The sequence below is a fragment of the Rhinatrema bivittatum genome, chromosome 2 (genome assembly GCF_901001135.1).
Source record: "Rhinatrema bivittatum chromosome 2, aRhiBiv1.1, whole genome shotgun sequence".
NCBI classification, from domain to species: domain Eukaryota; kingdom Metazoa; phylum Chordata; class Amphibia; order Gymnophiona; family Rhinatrematidae; genus Rhinatrema; species Rhinatrema bivittatum.
In genome coordinates, this window is record NC_042616.1 from 219178453 (window position 1) to 219196074 (window position 17622).

The following is a 17622-nucleotide window of genomic DNA, read 5'->3' on the forward strand; positions in this document are numbered from 1 at the left end:
CCTACTGTATGATACTAGACCACGTTTTCTCGCAATCACTGAATCATGATTAAAAAAATCAGACATTATCCTAAAAAAACAAAAAGCACACAATCTATGATGTATTATTAATTCCCAGAGCAAATAAATGAGGAGGAGGCCTAGTTCTAATTATTGATAAAAAAATTCAGGTGTAAAATAGTACTGACAACACCCTCTAGAAACCATGAAATTGCAATCTTTGATACTGAATATATACAAATATGTCTTATTTATTGCCCACCCAGCCTGCTTGAACTAAACATCTCCCCGCTAATCGAATACATCACTGTAAACCTAAACACTTCTAAACCTACCATCGTGCTCGGAGACTTTAACCTTCACATGGATGTCCAACCACTAACAAATACATGCCAGATATTCAACGATTTTATGACAGCATTAGGGTTCACACTAATTACAGATAGACCTACACACAAAGCTGGACCTGACATAGCTTCCTTGAACACACAAACACTAAATATAATCAAATTCCATGGTCAGACAATTTTCTAATTCAATCTACTATAAAATGCCTAAAGCCAAAAGAAATACAGAATAATGAACCAGTAGAGTTTAAGTATCATCCTCCATTTAACACTGAAATACTAAAAATCAAATTAGAAGAACATTATCAAACTTTGATCACAAAAACTGCGAAGCTGCAACTTCAGCATGGCTGACAAACATGAATATTTTAGCAGATGAGGTAAACCCCACAAAGCTAATAATAAGAACATAAGAAATTGCCATGCTGGGTCAGACCCAAGGGTCCATCAAGCCCAGCATCCTGTTTCCAACAGAGGCCAAAACCAGGCCACAAGAACCTGGCAAATACCCAAATACTAAGAAGATCCCATGGTACTGATGCAATTAATAGCAGTGGCTATTCCCTAAGTAAAATTGATTAATAGCCATTAATGGACTTCTCCTCCAAGAACTTATCCAAACCTTTTTTGAACCCAGCTGCACTAACTGCACTAACCACATCCTCTGGCAACAAATTCCAGAGCTTTATTGTGCAAATCAAGAAGTCTAAAAAAATAAACCCGTGGTTATAATGAGAAAATAAAGGATGTCAAACGAAATCTGAGGAAAGAAGAAAAAGAATGGATAAAATATAAAATAAACATGTTTGACTAAATTCAGGAAACAACTAGCTTATTACAAAAAAATAATTTTTGACGCAAAAAAACTATTCTACAATTAAAAATTTTTGCAAACAATCCAAGAACACTATTTAACATAGTAAAAAAAATATGACTAATGATAAAACAGAGGCACCCTAAATCCCTCTAAAGAATAAATGTAATGAAATAGCACAAAATCACAAACCTAAAAACCAAGATCCCGAACTCAACAAAACAGGAGATTAAGATGCACAAAAAAGATGTGACACAATGGTCCACATTTGACGAGATCTCAAATAGCGAAGTTGAATCCATGCTAAAAAATTTAAACCCTGCCCCACATATAATCGACTCCATTCCTTCCCTGGAGATTAAAAAAAACCAAAAAACTAGCTGACACAGCTGCACAGACACTAACAAAAATCATAAATCTATCCCTTAGCGAAGGAACAATGCCAGACATACTTAAAGGGGCAATAATCAAACCGATATTAAAGAAAAAAAAACAGTGACCCAAATATATTAAGTAACTACAGACCAGTTTCTAACCTACCCCTTCTTGCTAAATTAATTGAAAAAAGTACAAAAACAACTAGCTGAACATCTAGACAACAATAACATCCTTTATCCTTCACAACACGGCTTTAGAAAACATTATAGCACAGAAACATTACTAATCTCCCTAACAGAATAATGTCCTGCAAGGTTTCGATAATGGAAAACACTACTTTATGATACTATTAGACTTGTCAGCAGCATTTGACACAGTAAATCATACAATTCTACTAAAAAGACTGGATGAAATAGGACTTCAAAACAAAACAATTGAATGGTTCAGATCCTACTTAAGCAATAGATATTTTCAAGTACAGATAAAGAACACAATTAGCGAAGGAGTACCCCAAGGATCAGCACTCTCGGCGACACTATTTAATATCTATCTACTACCCCTATGCCACCTCCTAGCAGGACTAGGTGTAACACATTACTTATACGCGGACGACATTCAGCTAATTTTACCCATAGAGGAAACAATCAAAAAAACATTAAACCTAGCAATGATGTACCTAAATATAATTAAACAACTGCTAAACCAAATGGAACTAGTGATCAACATCGAAAAAACGGAATTTATACATCTTGAATGAAAAAACACTGAGTTGATTCAAAACCTCATCAGACTTAAAAATAATTAGATAGTGGATCTAACCGATAAAGCTCGAAACCTAGGAGTAATAATTGACACAGAACTCAGCCTTAAGCATCATATATCACTGAAAGTTAGAGAAGGTTACGCCAAGCTCATGGTCCTCAGGAGGCTAAAACCCTTGCTAACCCAAGCACGCTTTCGAACAGTGTTACAGGCACTTATTTTCGCTAGCACAGATTACTGCAACACACTATTTCTAGGATTACCGTACTCAACAATAAGACTGCTACAAATCTTACAAAACTCTGCTGCCAGAGTACTTACAGGCAAAAGCAAAAGAGAACACATCAACCAAACACTTGCCGAATTACACTGGCTGCCAATAGAGCAAAGAATTCAATATAAAACTCTCTGCACAATTCACAAACTAATCAACGAAGAAAAAGCTGATTGGTTAAACACGGCGCTATGCTTACATGTCCCTCAAAGAAATCTTAGGTCAGCCAATAGAGCCCTTCTAACCATCCCCTCGGTCAAAACAGCGAGACTGACTCAAGTTAGAGAGAGAGTGCTATCCTTAGCCGGACCAACACTGTGGAATAGAATGCCACTCAAAACAAGATTACAAAGTGATTTAAAAGTATTCAGAAAAAGTTTAAAAACATGGCTTTTCAAAAAAGCATTTCACAGCGAGAATGGAGAAATAAGAAAGATAAAGAAACATCAACGCACAGCATAAAGTAACCTAGACATGAAAGTGCATTTTTATTATTATTTTTTTTTTTATTATTATTTATTTATGCAATTTAACAATTTTTCAAGAAAAATTCTTGTACAGAATCAGAAAAAAAAGGATTATATCTAGTCGGTACTATAACAACAGTATCGTCTATTTTAACCATGACAAAATAATAAAGAAAGGAGAAAAATTTCCTTTGTTTAACTGAAGAGATCCACAATAGGGAGGACGGATCTTTCCAAACCTTCAAACACCATATAGTCATAAACAATTTACAGGTAATTCCGGATTTTAACAGCACCCCTTATTTGTGTGAGGTATTAGGGATCCTTCAGGGTACATTATCTACAGCTACTGGCACCTTACCCACTAAGAACTGTGTTAACTGGGGTGGATCAAGAAAGACATAAGTATTTTGCATATATTTAACCACACACTTGCATGGGAATTTAAGGAAATATCTTGCCCCAATTAACAAGACCTGAGGTCTCAAAAGTAGAAAGGCCTTCCTTTTCTTCTGTGTCTCACGAGACAAGTCAGGAAAGGCTCGGACCATTAATCCAAGAAATCTCTCATTTCTGTGTTTTATACTCAACCTTAAAAGTCTATCTCTATCTGACTCTAAGGCAAAAATCACAATCAAAGTTGTAGGTATAGCCATTTCAGTGTCCGATGTTTCCAGCAATGCTGTTACGTTCAGAGGTTGATCAGTTGCTAGTACTTCCATTTCTGTTCCAGTTCCCTGGTTCTCTGGCGTTGTTTTAGGCTTTGGTAAATAGAATGATTTCAAAATCTTAGGGCTTTGTTCAGGTGAAATTTTTAATATTTCCAACATATATCTATTAAAAACTTCAATTGCAGATCTCACTGGTAATTGTGGAAAGTTAATATATCTAACATTCCTATTTTTTGCATAATTTTCTAAACTCTCGATCTTTTGTCCCATAATTTTATTCTCTTTTATAATCATTGCTTGTGTTTGCTGAACCGTTTTTATCTCAGTCCTGATATTTATTGATTGTTGTTCTGTCTCCATATTTGATTTTTCATACACTTCTAGCTTCTTTTCAAAACTCCTCAGTTGCTCCATTGCTGGAGTTAATTGTTGTAATATATTTGTCCGCATGTCATTAATTGCTTCCCACAAAGTTTCAAAGGAGAAAACCAGAGGTCTTACCATTGATGGTATTTCTCTCGTGGAAAAAGCAGCATCATCTGTAGCGTTTTCCCCAGATAGGGTTCCTCTGCCTTCACCGCCATGCCTCTGATCGTCTATTGGGCTAGAAGCAGCCGTCGGCAGCACTCCTGCTCCTGCTGGGAGGAATTCATGGACACTTCGGTTCAGAGTATCCTCCCCAAGGAGTGATGCGTTTCTACCGGCTGCTGGATCTGACGGTGGGGTCCTCACTGCGGGACTCAAAGGAGACATAGAGCCTGGCAAAGAGGGGAGCTCCACTTCCCCTCCCCCACTCTGCAACGGCTGGTCTCCCGCTTCTCGAGTGCTGCGCGTGACATGGGCGTCCATCGGGCCGGAGGGAGTGCTCACCGAAGGCTCAGCAGGGTAAGATGTCCTCGGTTTGCGCTTCCTTCCCATAGTAGGCAAATAGTTTCGCAGGAAAAAAGGATTCTTTATCAATCACACGAGGACGCTCACAGCACAGCGTCTCATCCGGCAGCCATCTTGGATCCGCCCCTCCATTTTTATTATTTTTATCGAATTTTACCGCTAATATTAGAGAAACTCAGTATAAAACACGATACTTGTATGATTACCTTATCATTCATATAAATGGACTAGATCCATGTCACTTATCATATACATTATTTTATGAAAACTTGTAACCGAAACCTTATGGGCACTCTTGTTAGAATAGTATACACAAACTTAAATATTTGTGCCTCCCTGTAAACCGTTGTGATGGTACATAACTAAATGACGGTATAGAAAAAAAGTTAAATAAATAAACTTAGTATATATGACCTGATGTCCTCTGCAAGTGGGGAATCAGATCAGGAGGGCACATTTGTGAAGCGTTCAGGTGCCACAGACTTCGGGTCAGATGAGGCACACCTGGAAACCAGTCCTATTAGAAAGCCAGTTACATATAACTCGGTATGTACAGTGTGACCCGTCAATAGTCTTTCAAAGAGGAAAGGTGATCTCTTCACAGGAGCGAACCCGAACCACAACTGCAACACCTACTGTTTCTAATCCAAAAGTAAAGTCCCAGATGGTCAGAATCCTAGCTGTAGCCCAGTCCGGATGGGCCAGCTGTAATTGCAGTCACAGGTATCATATGTTTATCCCTTTGGTCTCACATTAAATCCACGGCAGTTTAGAACCTAAGCACTAGAGGAGTTACAGGACATGGCGCAGATATGTCCCGTTGGTGCTGTCGGTTTGCAAAAAACTGCACCTCCTGCCGCATCTTACACCGGCCCTTCCACGTGCATTTGTAGGAATATCTGGGCTTCATCTGGGGATGTAAACTGTGCACGGTCCCGTTCCGCCAAATTTTTAACATGGCGGGGAATTGCAGTGCAAACTTAATCTTTTTCTCAAATAGGTTAGAACAAATCGGGGAAAATGTCCTCCGTTGTAAAGACACATGGACTAAGCAGTCCTGAGTAATGCGTATTTGTTGGCCTTCATAGGTGAGCTCAGGTCATTTTTTTATAGGCAAGCCAGATGTGTTTGATCGCCGAGTTTAAAATGTTTGCAATCGCAATTCTAGGCCTGATGTCAGATGGTCAGTGTGCCAAAGGCAGGCGTTAATTTCAGACAACACCGGGCAAGTGTACAGAAAAGCAGAAAAAACTGCTTTTCTGTACCCCCTCCGACTTAATATCATAGCGATATTAAGTCGGAGGCCCCAAAAATTAAAAAAAAAAAAATCTGCCCGCGCTCCGCGGGTTGGAAAACGGACGCTCAACTTTGCCAGCATCCGTTTTCCAAACCCGTGGCTGTCAGCGAGTTTGACAACCGACGCCGGTAAAATTAAGCGTCAGCTGTCAGACCTGCTGACAGCCGCCGCTTCCTTATTAGCGCGGGCCCTAATTTAAATAAAGAATAGCGCGCCCACGAGAAGTGCCTGGGCGCACGTCGGGAGAGCAGGCGCTCGCCTCGGAGTGCCGGCTCTCTCGCAGTCTTTATTGAATCGGCCTGAAAGTAAAAGGTTGGTGTTCTATGGAATTGCAGAAATTCTGCTTTTGTTGACCACTACTTATAATAATGCATAGGTTGCGGTGATCCACCTCACCATTGTGCAAACTTGCTTCATCAGTGCCTTGCATCTTCTACTTGTGATATGTTGAAGTGCTGATTTAGGGAATGTGTGGTTGCATATGCTTTTAATTGGAATCTTCACTTACATATATATATATTTTTTTTCTTTTATTCAGAAAGTGACAGATCCCTCAACAAACAGTGACACAGATTTATCAGCATTTGGAGATGTACAGCTGCCTCCAGGTATTAACATTTTAGTTTCAGCTTTGTCCAGTTCAGTATTCCTGGACTGGGTTTTCAGAAAAAAAAATGATTATAATGCACTGTAGATAGTATAGGTAGGGCTGTAAATCTGTCAAGACAGTTTTAGTGAACTTCACAAAAATTTATGGCTAAATGAAGAACAAGGGTACAGCAAACATCTTTTTAAAGAAATTGCTTCGTTGTGGTAGCCAAATTGGACATAAATAAAAAAGTGCATGATAGAGAATACAATATAGGTTGACACAAGAGTAAAGCAGATTAATAGTGGCACACTACTATGGAGATTTCCACTGACATAAGTTAATTATTTATCAAGTTCCAGTAAGCAGTTGAAACTTATTGCTTTTCATTTGAAATTCCCCTCTTCACTGTAGCACTGGAGAAATCAAAGGCTGCTATCATGTTGGAGAGGCTTATTCATAGCTGATTTGTGACACTTTTTCAAATTCACAAGAGCTTCCAGATATTTGAATATACATGATTATCATTACTATTGAACAGCATCTAGACAGACAAGTGACGGATAATGACATGTATCACAAAAAGAGTTTGTATTGCGTGATTTTAGGGGATTGATTTAGAGACCCAGTGATAATTAAAATTTGTAGTTCTATTTTATTTTTTCATTTAAATACCATGGGCTTTTGTTGAGATATATTATGTTTAAAGTCTCTAGGTCTGTACAGTATTGCAGATGCAAAAATTGCTACGATTTTGCTTTGTGCTATCAGTTCTCTTCATTTCAATAAATTTCCTTTTTTTGGATGATTTTGTATAACACACTATTTTCCATTAATATTTGAGTGAAAATCATTTTCTACAAGATAGAAAGTTTGTCAACAGATGGTAGGATGAACTTGTATCCCCTACTCCTTCTGGTACCCTGGCTCCACCTTGAAACCCCTCTCTTTCCAATAACTACAACATTTGCCAGAGCCCCTCCTATGAAGATGCAATAGGAGCAGCAACTACAGTCCTGCCTCTGCATACCACCACTAGCCCAGCATGTCTTCCACTAAGGCTCTGGTCCTTGCTCTCATCGCTGTCTTCCATTGTGGCACTGGTCTTCTCAGTGATTTGCCTTGCCTCGATACAATATCTAACCTACCTTGCCAGCTGCCAGTATGATGCCAGATGATGCCACTTGCACCACTGTTCTGGCAGAATGGCACAACCTCAGAACAGCCAGATATATGGATAGATAAAAACAAACTCAAGAGACATAAAGGCCATATCAGTCAGTTGTAGTGTAGAAGTTAATATACTGGGTGGCAGAATAGCCTTCACATTAGCAAGGTGTAAAAGCCTTTTATTGTGTGGAGGCAGAGAGCGTTCAGGACATTTCTTCAGTTCTTTTTAACTTTGAGCTTAATTTACAACTACAAAGGATTTTTCCCAGCTTTCAGTCTTTCACCTTTCTCACTTTATAATGAAGCTATCATTGCAGTAGTCCTCAATAGGAGGCCACAGACCATAGCTCTCTTAACCCATGCATTCTGAATACCATCTATAGGCGTCAAAGTTGTGCAATAGCTAAGATTCCTCACCACTATAAAAATAATTCCCAGTAAGTACTGCCTGCACAACATGCTCAGGCAGAAGGAGAGCCCTGTAAATCCATGGCAGTGAACAGCACCACCATTGGATCAGGCTGCAATAAAGGCCTTCATCTCCTAGAAGGAGCTGGAAATTGAGGTTGTTAGTACACTTGTACACCTGAAAAGATATTCTGTGAAGGCACAGTTTACAGAGTCACACACATGGGGCACACAACTATGCTCTATGCTGAGGAGAGAAAAAAGATATAATTGTAAATTAGGGCTGAATCTAGAACAAATGGTACCCTGGGTTAAAAGCCCCCCCCCACCCCCCCCCCCCCCCCCCCCCGACCTCTCTTCAGCTGCAGTGGGATGGTATCCATCATGGCCACTGGGCCTCTTTGGCCATGGCGAAATGGGATCCATCGTGCTGCCACAAGATAAGGAATGCTAGAAGTATCCAGGTCACCCTCCCAAAGCTCATGGCACCCCAGATGACTGCCCAGCTCGCCCACCCCAAAATCCAGCCCTGCATAACATTCAGATAACTTAAAGGTACAATTCCTTATCATCCTGCCAGACCAGTCCAGACAAATGGATTATTCCCACCCACCAGCAGATGGAGGCAGAGAATGCCAGCCTTTTACTTGATGTCATGTCTTCATGTATAGCTTGGGATAGCAGGAGAGTTTGCCAGTAGTTCTCTGCCTTCAGCAGTTGGTATAAGTCGGACAAGGATTGCAGGACAAAGGAGAGTCTCAGAATAATGGCCTGTGAAGGTTGATCTTCCAAAAGCCAAGAAAATCAAGCTAGAAGTGGGGACTTGAGGACAATAGCCAGCAGTGGCTGTTCTTCCTAGGGGGAAAAAAAAAGTTCCCATTTGAGCCTGGTCACTTGGGTTGGTCCTATAGAAGAGGCAAAGCATTATTCACTCTGCTGAACTCTGTCAGTTCAAGCATCATGAGGAAGGCTCAGTTTTTTCATGCAGGCCCTCCCATGCAGACAGATTGCTAAGAGTGGAACAAAGGTCCTTCTGTGTGGCAGCTGGTGGCAGAGCTCAATCACTGGTTTCTTTTACAGGAACTGCTACGGCTTAGAGAGTCTGTCACTGTAGGAGGCAGCGGAGGTAAGGACCTCCACAGTGTTGGGGAGGGTTGGTGGAGGAGCTAGCGGTAGGGGAGACATCCAGGCTGCAGGGTAGCAGGACTGACAGAGATGCACTGCGGACTTACTGGGACAAGAGGTAGCAGGTTTGTCAAAGACTCTGAACCCGAGAGGAAAGGAACTCAGCGAGAAGGAAAGGCAGGAGTTTTCCATGGAGTTTGTGCTTTTAATGCACAAAACATACTGGGAAATGAAGCAGGGGAGAAAAAAGTCCCCAACAGGGATTCCATTTCCTGGAGCCTCAGGGGAGGAGCAAGTTATTAAATTATTAAAAACCTTGCTTAGTCACAAAGAAGGGCACCTCTCCGACCCGATCAAGCTCTTCCCAGAGCATACACAGTGGCCTCGTAGACAACAAACAGTCCCTTGAGTTTGGGGAGGATTTGGAGGAAGAAGGGATGGCTTCAGAGGGAAGAATGGCTGCAGCCTTGAGATTGTTTAGCTAAGAAGAGTTGGGTTCACTCATCTCTAGGATAATGCAGTCCTTTAAGTGTTCAGAGTAACAGGAGATGGAGGCAGTCCTTCAGAGAGACCTCATCCTAGCAGGAGTTAAAAAAAAAAAAAAAACCCAACAAAAAAACAAACAAAACCTGCTAAGGCCTTTCCCCTCCACCCAGCCATACAGGAGATAATCAAGGCAGAATAGGACACCCCTCATTCCTTACTCAATAGTCATAAAGCTATGCCCTGGGTCTTCTTGATTCAACAAAGGGAGGTAGACTGACTGTTCTGTATTCTGAAGGTGGCTGCACCAGGGGCCATAGTTATGCACAGCATGATGATCTTTCTGGAATGGGGAGTTTATGTATTTATTTAAAAAATTTTAAATAAATAAAATACAGTTCTGAGAGATCTTCTCTTCTGGAGGACATGTCCTTTGCTAATTTTAGAAAAGAATGATGGAAAGCATTCCCCTTGATTTACAGAAGGACGAAGAATCAAGAATTTGGGTACTCTTGTAGAAAAATATGAAATAAGTCCACAAATAATAAATATTATATCACTAATAATTTTCTAATAATAAAGGAAACTTTTTTTTCTTAAGGATTGATTTACTGTTCAGAAGGTATTATACAGTGTATTTGGAAACGGGTAGATTTTTAAAGATTTTATAACATTTGCATGCCGGTGCACGCATGTTATAAAATCCGGGCTAGCGGGGGGAGGGGGGGGTAATTTGCCCAGTTTACGTGCGGCGACGAGATCGTGCCTCTGCCATTTCTCTCCCAGTCCGCTCCAATTAAGGAGCGGACTGGGGAGGGAACTTTCCTACCCTCCCTTCCTCTTCCCCTCTCCTTCCCGACCCCTTTGAAGACACTACCTTTTTCTTTTGTTCTTGTTTTCGAACTTACGCCAGCTCCTGAGCTGGCGCAAGTTGCGCATGCTGGCAGGTGATCCTCCAGCCCCTCCCTGCCCCCGGTTCCGTCCCTTAGAAGTGGCCTGACTTTTGTGTGTGTAACAGGAGTTACGCGCACATTTTAGAAGAGGCCTGGCCGCATGCGTAATCCCCGTTTTCCCCTCGTTCAGGGGATTTAAAATTTAGCTGTTAGTATTCTGACCACTTCACTTTTTCCACATTTTGTTACGTTATAGCCTTATTCTAAATGGGACAATATGCTTTTTCTCCTCTTAGTATACATACAATACCCCATAATGACAAAGCGAAATCAGGTTTGTAGAAATGTGTGTAAATCAAGTTTAAAAAAACTCAAAACCTGAACTATCACACTTACATAAGTATTCAGACCCTTTACTCAGTACTTTGTTGAGGTACCTTTTGCAGTGATTACAGCCTCAAATCTTCTTGGGTATGATGCTACAATCTTGGCACACTTGGATTTGGGGATGTTCTCTTATTTTTCTCTGAAGTTCCTCTCAAGCTCTGTCAGGTTGGATGGGAAGCATTGATGCACAGTTGTTGCTTTCAAGTCTCTCCAGAGATGTTTGTGTTCAAGTCCTGGCTCTGGCTGGTCCACTCAAGGACTTTCACAGACTTGTCCTGAATTCACTCCTACATTGTCTTGACTGTGTGCTTAGAGTCATTGTCCTGTTGGAAGGTGAATTGTCGCCCCAGGCTGAGGTCCAGAGTGCTCTGGAACAGGTTTTCATCAAGGATCTCTCTGTACTTTGCTCTGTTCATCTTTCCCTCAAACCTGACTAGTCTCCCAGTTCCTGCAGATGAAAAGCATCCCCACAGCATGATGCTGCCACCACCATCCTTCACCATAGGGATGGTATTTGCTAGGTGATAAGCAGTGCTTAGTTTCCTCTAGACATAATACTTGACATTTAGGCCAAAAAGTTCAATCTTGGTTTCATCAGACCAGAGAATTTTGTTTCTCATGCTCTGAGAGTTCTTTCAGTGCCTTTTAGCAAACTCCAAGCAGGCTATCATGTGCCTTTTACTGAGGAGTGGCTTCCATCTGGCTACTCTCCGATAAAGGCCTGATTGGTGGAGTGCTGCAAAGATGGTTGTCCTTCTAGAAGGTTCTCCCATCTCCACAACAGAACTCTGGAGCTCTGTCAGAGTGACCATTGGGTTCTTGTTCACTCCCTGACCAAGGCCCTTTTCCCCCCGATTGCTCAGTTTGGACAGGTGGCCAGCTCTAGGAAGAGTCCTGGTGGTTCTGAACTTCTTCCAGTTAAGAATGATGGAGGCCACTGTGTTCTTCGGGACCTTCAGTGCTGCAGCAATTTTTTTTTGTACCCTTCCCTACAATCCTATCCCATAGATCAAGACAGTGGCTTTGATTTTGCTCTGACATGCACTGTCAAATGTGGGACCTTATATGGACAGTTGTGCCTTTCCAAATCATGTCCAATCAATTGAATTTGCCACAGTTGGACTCCAGTCAGTGGAAACAGGATGCACCTTTGCTCAACTTTGAGTGTCATAGCAAAGGTTCTGAATATTTAAGTAAATGTGATATTTTGTATTTTTTTTTTAATTCATTTGCACAAATTTCTACAAACTTGATTTTGCTTTGTTATTATAGGGTATTGTATGTAGATTGAGGAGGGAAAATGCATATTATCCATTTTAGGCTGTAATGTAACAAAATATGAAAAAAGTAAAGGGGGTCTGAATACTTTCTGAATGCAGTGTTTATAATATGTTTTATACTGAAGACATGCTGTAAAATTGCTACAGAAGTCCTTACATTTGTTAAAGAATCTACCTTCATGTTGCTGAGACAAGCTAAAACATGAATCTACCTTCATGTTTTAGCTTAGACAACCTCAGATCTTCAGACAACACAGTATTGAAATATCTGGGACCTAATTTGTAAAATTCTTCCTGTCTATAAAGAATGAAAAAAGCAACTTACAAGAATCAAACCTGAGAGTGCTGTTTTTCCAGAGATTGTCTTCTCTTCATTTCTCTGGTGTAATTTCTTGGAATGGGCCCCATTATGTTTCTTCTGGTTTTGGATTGTACTTAAGAATGCAGCTTGTTCTAGGATGTTGTATAGAATTTATCTTTGAAATTTGTAGTTGCTCTCTTTTTGTTTGATGCAGTTTCCGAGGTGATGATAAAGGAGCAAGTACGTGAAATGAACAAAGAAATAGCTGAAAAGACAGAGAAGTACAAGAAATGCAAACAGATGTTGGCAGTAAGTAATTACTCTAAAAGGAACAAGAGTGATCTATTTTCAAAAGTTTTATTTTTCCAGTGTGATATCTGAGAGAAAATCCTTTTTAAAGTAAAAACCCATCCTTTGTATGTTTATAATGGTAGAAATACTACTGTGCATTATGTTTAAATGCCATGCATTCCAGAAGAGCTTTTATAGGCAGTAAGTGTATGGATGTTAGTCACTTGTATCTGAAGTTGTACTGTCTAGTATAGTCTTGACAGTAGTTGTCTTTCCTAAGACAAAGCTGAAAAGAAATAACAAGGCTGAAATCCTTACTTGAATCAGTTCTGAATTGTTCTAAGTGCAGAAAGCGTTTGTATCTATATCTTCAAGGACAGAGAGACAAGATCTTCCCATTAAACCTCTTCCATTCCTCCAACATCATGTTCGAATGGCTGTCTCCAAATTAGGGTGATCCCTCAACAATTGTTTATGACCAGTTGGGATGACCACATCAGCAGCAGCAGCTGCCTTTCCTGGTTCACGTGCATTCTCTCTGCAGTGCCCATTCTAGACTCAAAGCAGAGTCTGCTGTTCTAAAGTACTGTGGCCTGAACCACAGGACTGGTCCATTCAGCACCATTTTGAATGTAATAAGAGAATAGTGACGGGAAGCAAAAGTGTTTATTTTAAATCATTCCTTTCCAATCATTTTACCAAGAGTTTTAAAGTGGTGCACAGTATGGTAAAGTATCAAATTGAAATTCATTATTGGGATGAAGAAGAATTGAGAGAAAGGAGGGAAATCACTTTATTAGATAAAAATATAGCAAATAGTTCAGGATTGAATATTCAGGTTTCCCTATAAAGTCCAGTTCTGTATTTGAGCTCATATTCAGAACAAATATAGAAGAAAATAAATAGCTCTATAATCTTTATTTTTTTTTTGTCTGTATATTTGCAACAAAATTTTCCACATGAAAAAGGTCTTAAATACATTGTATTCGTGGTTTAAAATTTTCATAAAGATATTGTACATTTCTCCTTGTGACTTGTATCATAACATTCTCTCTAAAGTTAATTGCCTTTATTTCTGACCAGGATTCTCTGAATATTTTTTAAGATTAGAATAAAAATTATTTTGATCACTGAGCACAAGAAACAATGTGAGCTTTGGGCAGGCAGAACTAATGCCTTAGACTGGTGTTTTAAAAATTATTATTATTATTTTAGGAATGGGTCAGTTGCTTGAAAAGATATGGTATGAAGAAAATACAGATCAGAGGCCTGTCAGCCAGTAGAGTAATTTGATTGGTTGAATGGTGTCTGGTTTTTATAATTTGCTTCATTCTTTGCATTTGAAACCACAATGGCCTTTTCCTTATCTGCCATATCAGGACTCACCCTGGATGCTGAATAGCAGGTTAGCAGCTAAGGTTCTATTTGTAACATTTTAAAGGGGGGCTTCAGTTACCAGCAAGTACTCTGTATAAAGATTATTAATGTTATTATAAAAGACTTTTGTGCCTTTGAATGATATTATGTTTGTGAAATGAAACATTTTTAGCAAAATAATGGCCTGTGCTTCAAAGAAATTGCTTGCAAAATGAACATACTTTTAATCCCCATAATAATTGTATAATGTGGAAAATTAAAAACAAAAACTGGTTTTGTTTATCTGTCCAAGTTAGAGTAGAGAACAGTTAAGTGAGTTCCTTAGTCGCAGAGAAAGACAGGTGGAATTTTAACTTTAGCCATTAGGTTTTCATATGTACACTAACTGCTAAACTACAAATTTAATTTTGTTTTGGTAACTGATTTAGCCTACTGGAATATTGGTAATTGTCAGCCACCATGCTTATTTGTTTGGATATCTAGTTGATATCTTTACAAAACTGAACTTTGAGGCAATTATCTGCAGGAAAATGAGTGCTGGTTATAAAAAGCTTTGTTAAAGTAAAACTTAAGTAATTTTATAGCAAATAGTGTTGAAAGTGTGATTCATGGCTTTGTACTATAACAGTGATGGTCCTTTAAAAAAAAATAAATTATATTATCCAAACTTGTAAAAACTTAATTTTACAAACTGAATCTTCTAAAAAGACTAAAACCTTTTCTCTTTCCAGAAGATTTTAGAACTGTGCTTCAAGCCTTCATTTTATCTAGTCTAGATTACTGCAACTCTTTATATATGGTCTTCCAGAATCAACAGTCCGCCCACTGCAATGCATACAAAATTCTGCAGCTCGCCTCCTGACAGACCCCAAAATGAAAGAATATATTTCTCCTGTTCTCCTTGGCCTCCATTGGTTACCAGTTAACAATGTATTCAATACAAAATTCTCATACTATTTTCAATTTAAATCATAATCCATCCTCCATCTGATTACGTACTTCTATATGCCTCTATCAGCCCCCACGTCACTTAAGATCGCTTGATAAAATCCTCCTTGAGGTCCCAATGGTCAAAACTGCCAGACTAGAAATTACCAGGAAACATGCTTTATCAGTAGCTGGTCCCCTGCTCTAGAATTCAGTTCCGACTTCACTTAGACTCATAACTAACCAGAAAGAGTTCAAGAAAAAAATTAAAACTTATCTATGCTCTATTGCTTTTGAGACTAACAACACAGATTAATGCCCTATAATTTCTCTGCCAATCTTTTAGTCTGCCTTCTTAAGTAAATTCAGATATTAACTTTGTTTCTTTTTTAATACTCTTACCCGAATGTATTCTATTTTTAATTTCTGTTTTCAACTCTACTTGTTGCAGTCTTTTGTTATGATGTTTCATTTTGTGTATCACTGAATTATGTATGTTTTAATCTGTAAACAGCCTAGTTTGCTGCATTGTGTATAAGCGGTATATAAAAGTTCTTAAATAAAATAAATAAATGCTCCATTAGCCCAGTCATGCAGTTTAGATTTTTGGATGTTTTAAGAAATTAAGCTGAAAGGATAGCTATTTATTGTCTAAGGCATCTGCATGCAGCATCTATGTAAATGTGCATTTGCTTGATGTAGTTGATTTAGGAATTTAATTCTACTAAGGGATGACTCTTCCATGGGAAGTAGGAAAGTGTTTCCATGCAGTTGGGAAAGACACAGGCTGTTAGAGGGTTTGAGTGGAGAGAAGAAAAGGAAGAAAAATTCCACCAAATTTCCAGTGTATTGACATTAACTATATGTTCTACAATCTGTTCTAGGATGAGAAAGCAAAATGCAGTACTTATGCTGAAGAGTTGGCGAAGGTAGAGCTGAAGTGGAAGGAGCAGCTGAAAGTCAGTGAGAATGTGAAACTACAGCTGTCTGCTGCAGAGGACCAGTATAAAGTATGTTTGCTGTTACTGTCTCATATCACAGCCATTGGATTATCTTAAACATAGAAATGACGGCAGAAAAGGACCAAATGATCCACCCAGTCTGCCCAGCAAGCTTATACCATGTATCTGCTGCACTGTGCAGGTTACCCCCATGCTTATCAGTTTCCCAGACCGTAAAAGTCAGGGCCCTTGGATTCTGTTTGAATCCAATTTCCCTTAACCCTTGCCGTGAAAGCAGAGAGCAATGTTGGAGTTGCATCAAAAGTATCAGGCTTAGTGACTAGGGGTAGTAAGCGCCGCATCAGCAAGTTACCCCCATATTTATTTGTTCCCCAAACCATAAAAGTCAGGGCCCTCGTTGGTTGGTGTCTGAATCCAATTCCTCTTTTCTCACTGCCATTGAATCAGAGAGCAATGATGGAGTTGCATTAACAGTATCAAGGCTTAATTGTTAAGGGTAGTAACTGCCACACCAGCAAGTTACCCCCAGTTACCCCTCATGCACTCATTTCTGTATTCCCAGCCTCTAGCCTTTAGGGATCCTCAGTGTTTATCCCAGGCCCCTTTGAATTCCCTGACTGTTTTCATCTTCACCACCTCCTCCTATGGAAGGGCATTCCAGGCATTCACCTCCCTCTCCATGAAGAAATATTTCCTGACATTGGTTCTGAGTCATCCTCCCTGGAGCTTCATTACATGACCCCCTAGTTCTATTGATTTCTTTCCAGCGGAAAAGGTTTGACGATTGTGCATCATTAAAACCTTTTAGATATCTGAAGGGCTGCATCATATCTCCCCTGCACCTCCTTTCTTCCAGGGTAATCGTATTCAGATCCTTCAGCCTCTCCTCATAAGTTTTCTAATGCTGACCCCTCTGTGCTGCTAGTAACAAATTCAGCTATTTGAATAGGAAGCCACTGACAGTATTTAGCACCATAAAGCAAATATCTTATTTTTGACTAGTTATATCTAAATATGACACTATTCTGAAATGCAAATATATAGCTGATTATTTATGGTGTTATTGTCTTGTTATTAAAAATAGCATGCTTTAGTCATGGAGGTATGTCATACATATGAAACAAAGCAGATATTCTCTTTAAAATAATACTAAGCAGAAAGGTCCATTAAGATTCTTTTTGTTTTGGATTCTCTTTTAGCTAGGACCTTGTTAGGCCAGTCTCAAGTTGATGCACTAGTTAGATATAAACTAGATTTCAAATGAAATATTGTAAGTGTAATTATTCCAGTGATTCCACTCCTATTTCACTAAACTTTGCAATTAGAATAAGCAGTATCTCCCTGGCATAAGCTTACTTTGTGATGAAAGTAATCGGTTGAGACAGGCAAGTTGGGCATTGATTTGAGGTGGGATTAAAAGAATTTAAATGTTCACCTACTTGCTTTTTTTCTGTTACTTATACTTCATCATTGGTGGCAGTGTGCAGGCTTATTAGAACATACAAAGAGCATTTTTGTGTTTTACTAA

The 17622-nt window shown here is 39.4% G+C and overlaps 1 protein-coding gene across 3 annotated transcripts in view; it reads left to right on the top strand.

Annotated features, from left to right (window-relative positions):
- The window catches only part of TAX1BP1 (Tax1 binding protein 1), a 262473-nt gene that overhangs the window by 174881 nt on the left and 69970 nt on the right, over positions 1–17622 (top strand). For all 3 annotated transcript variants that reach the window (XM_029589185.1, XM_029589184.1, XM_029589183.1), the window contains exons 11-13: positions 6440–6509; positions 12752–12846; positions 16017–16142. In XM_029589185.1, the coding sequence (XP_029445045.1) occupies positions 6440–6509; positions 12752–12846; positions 16017–16142 (291 nt within the window). The remainder of the gene's footprint in view (positions 1–6439; positions 6510–12751; positions 12847–16016; positions 16143–17622) is intronic.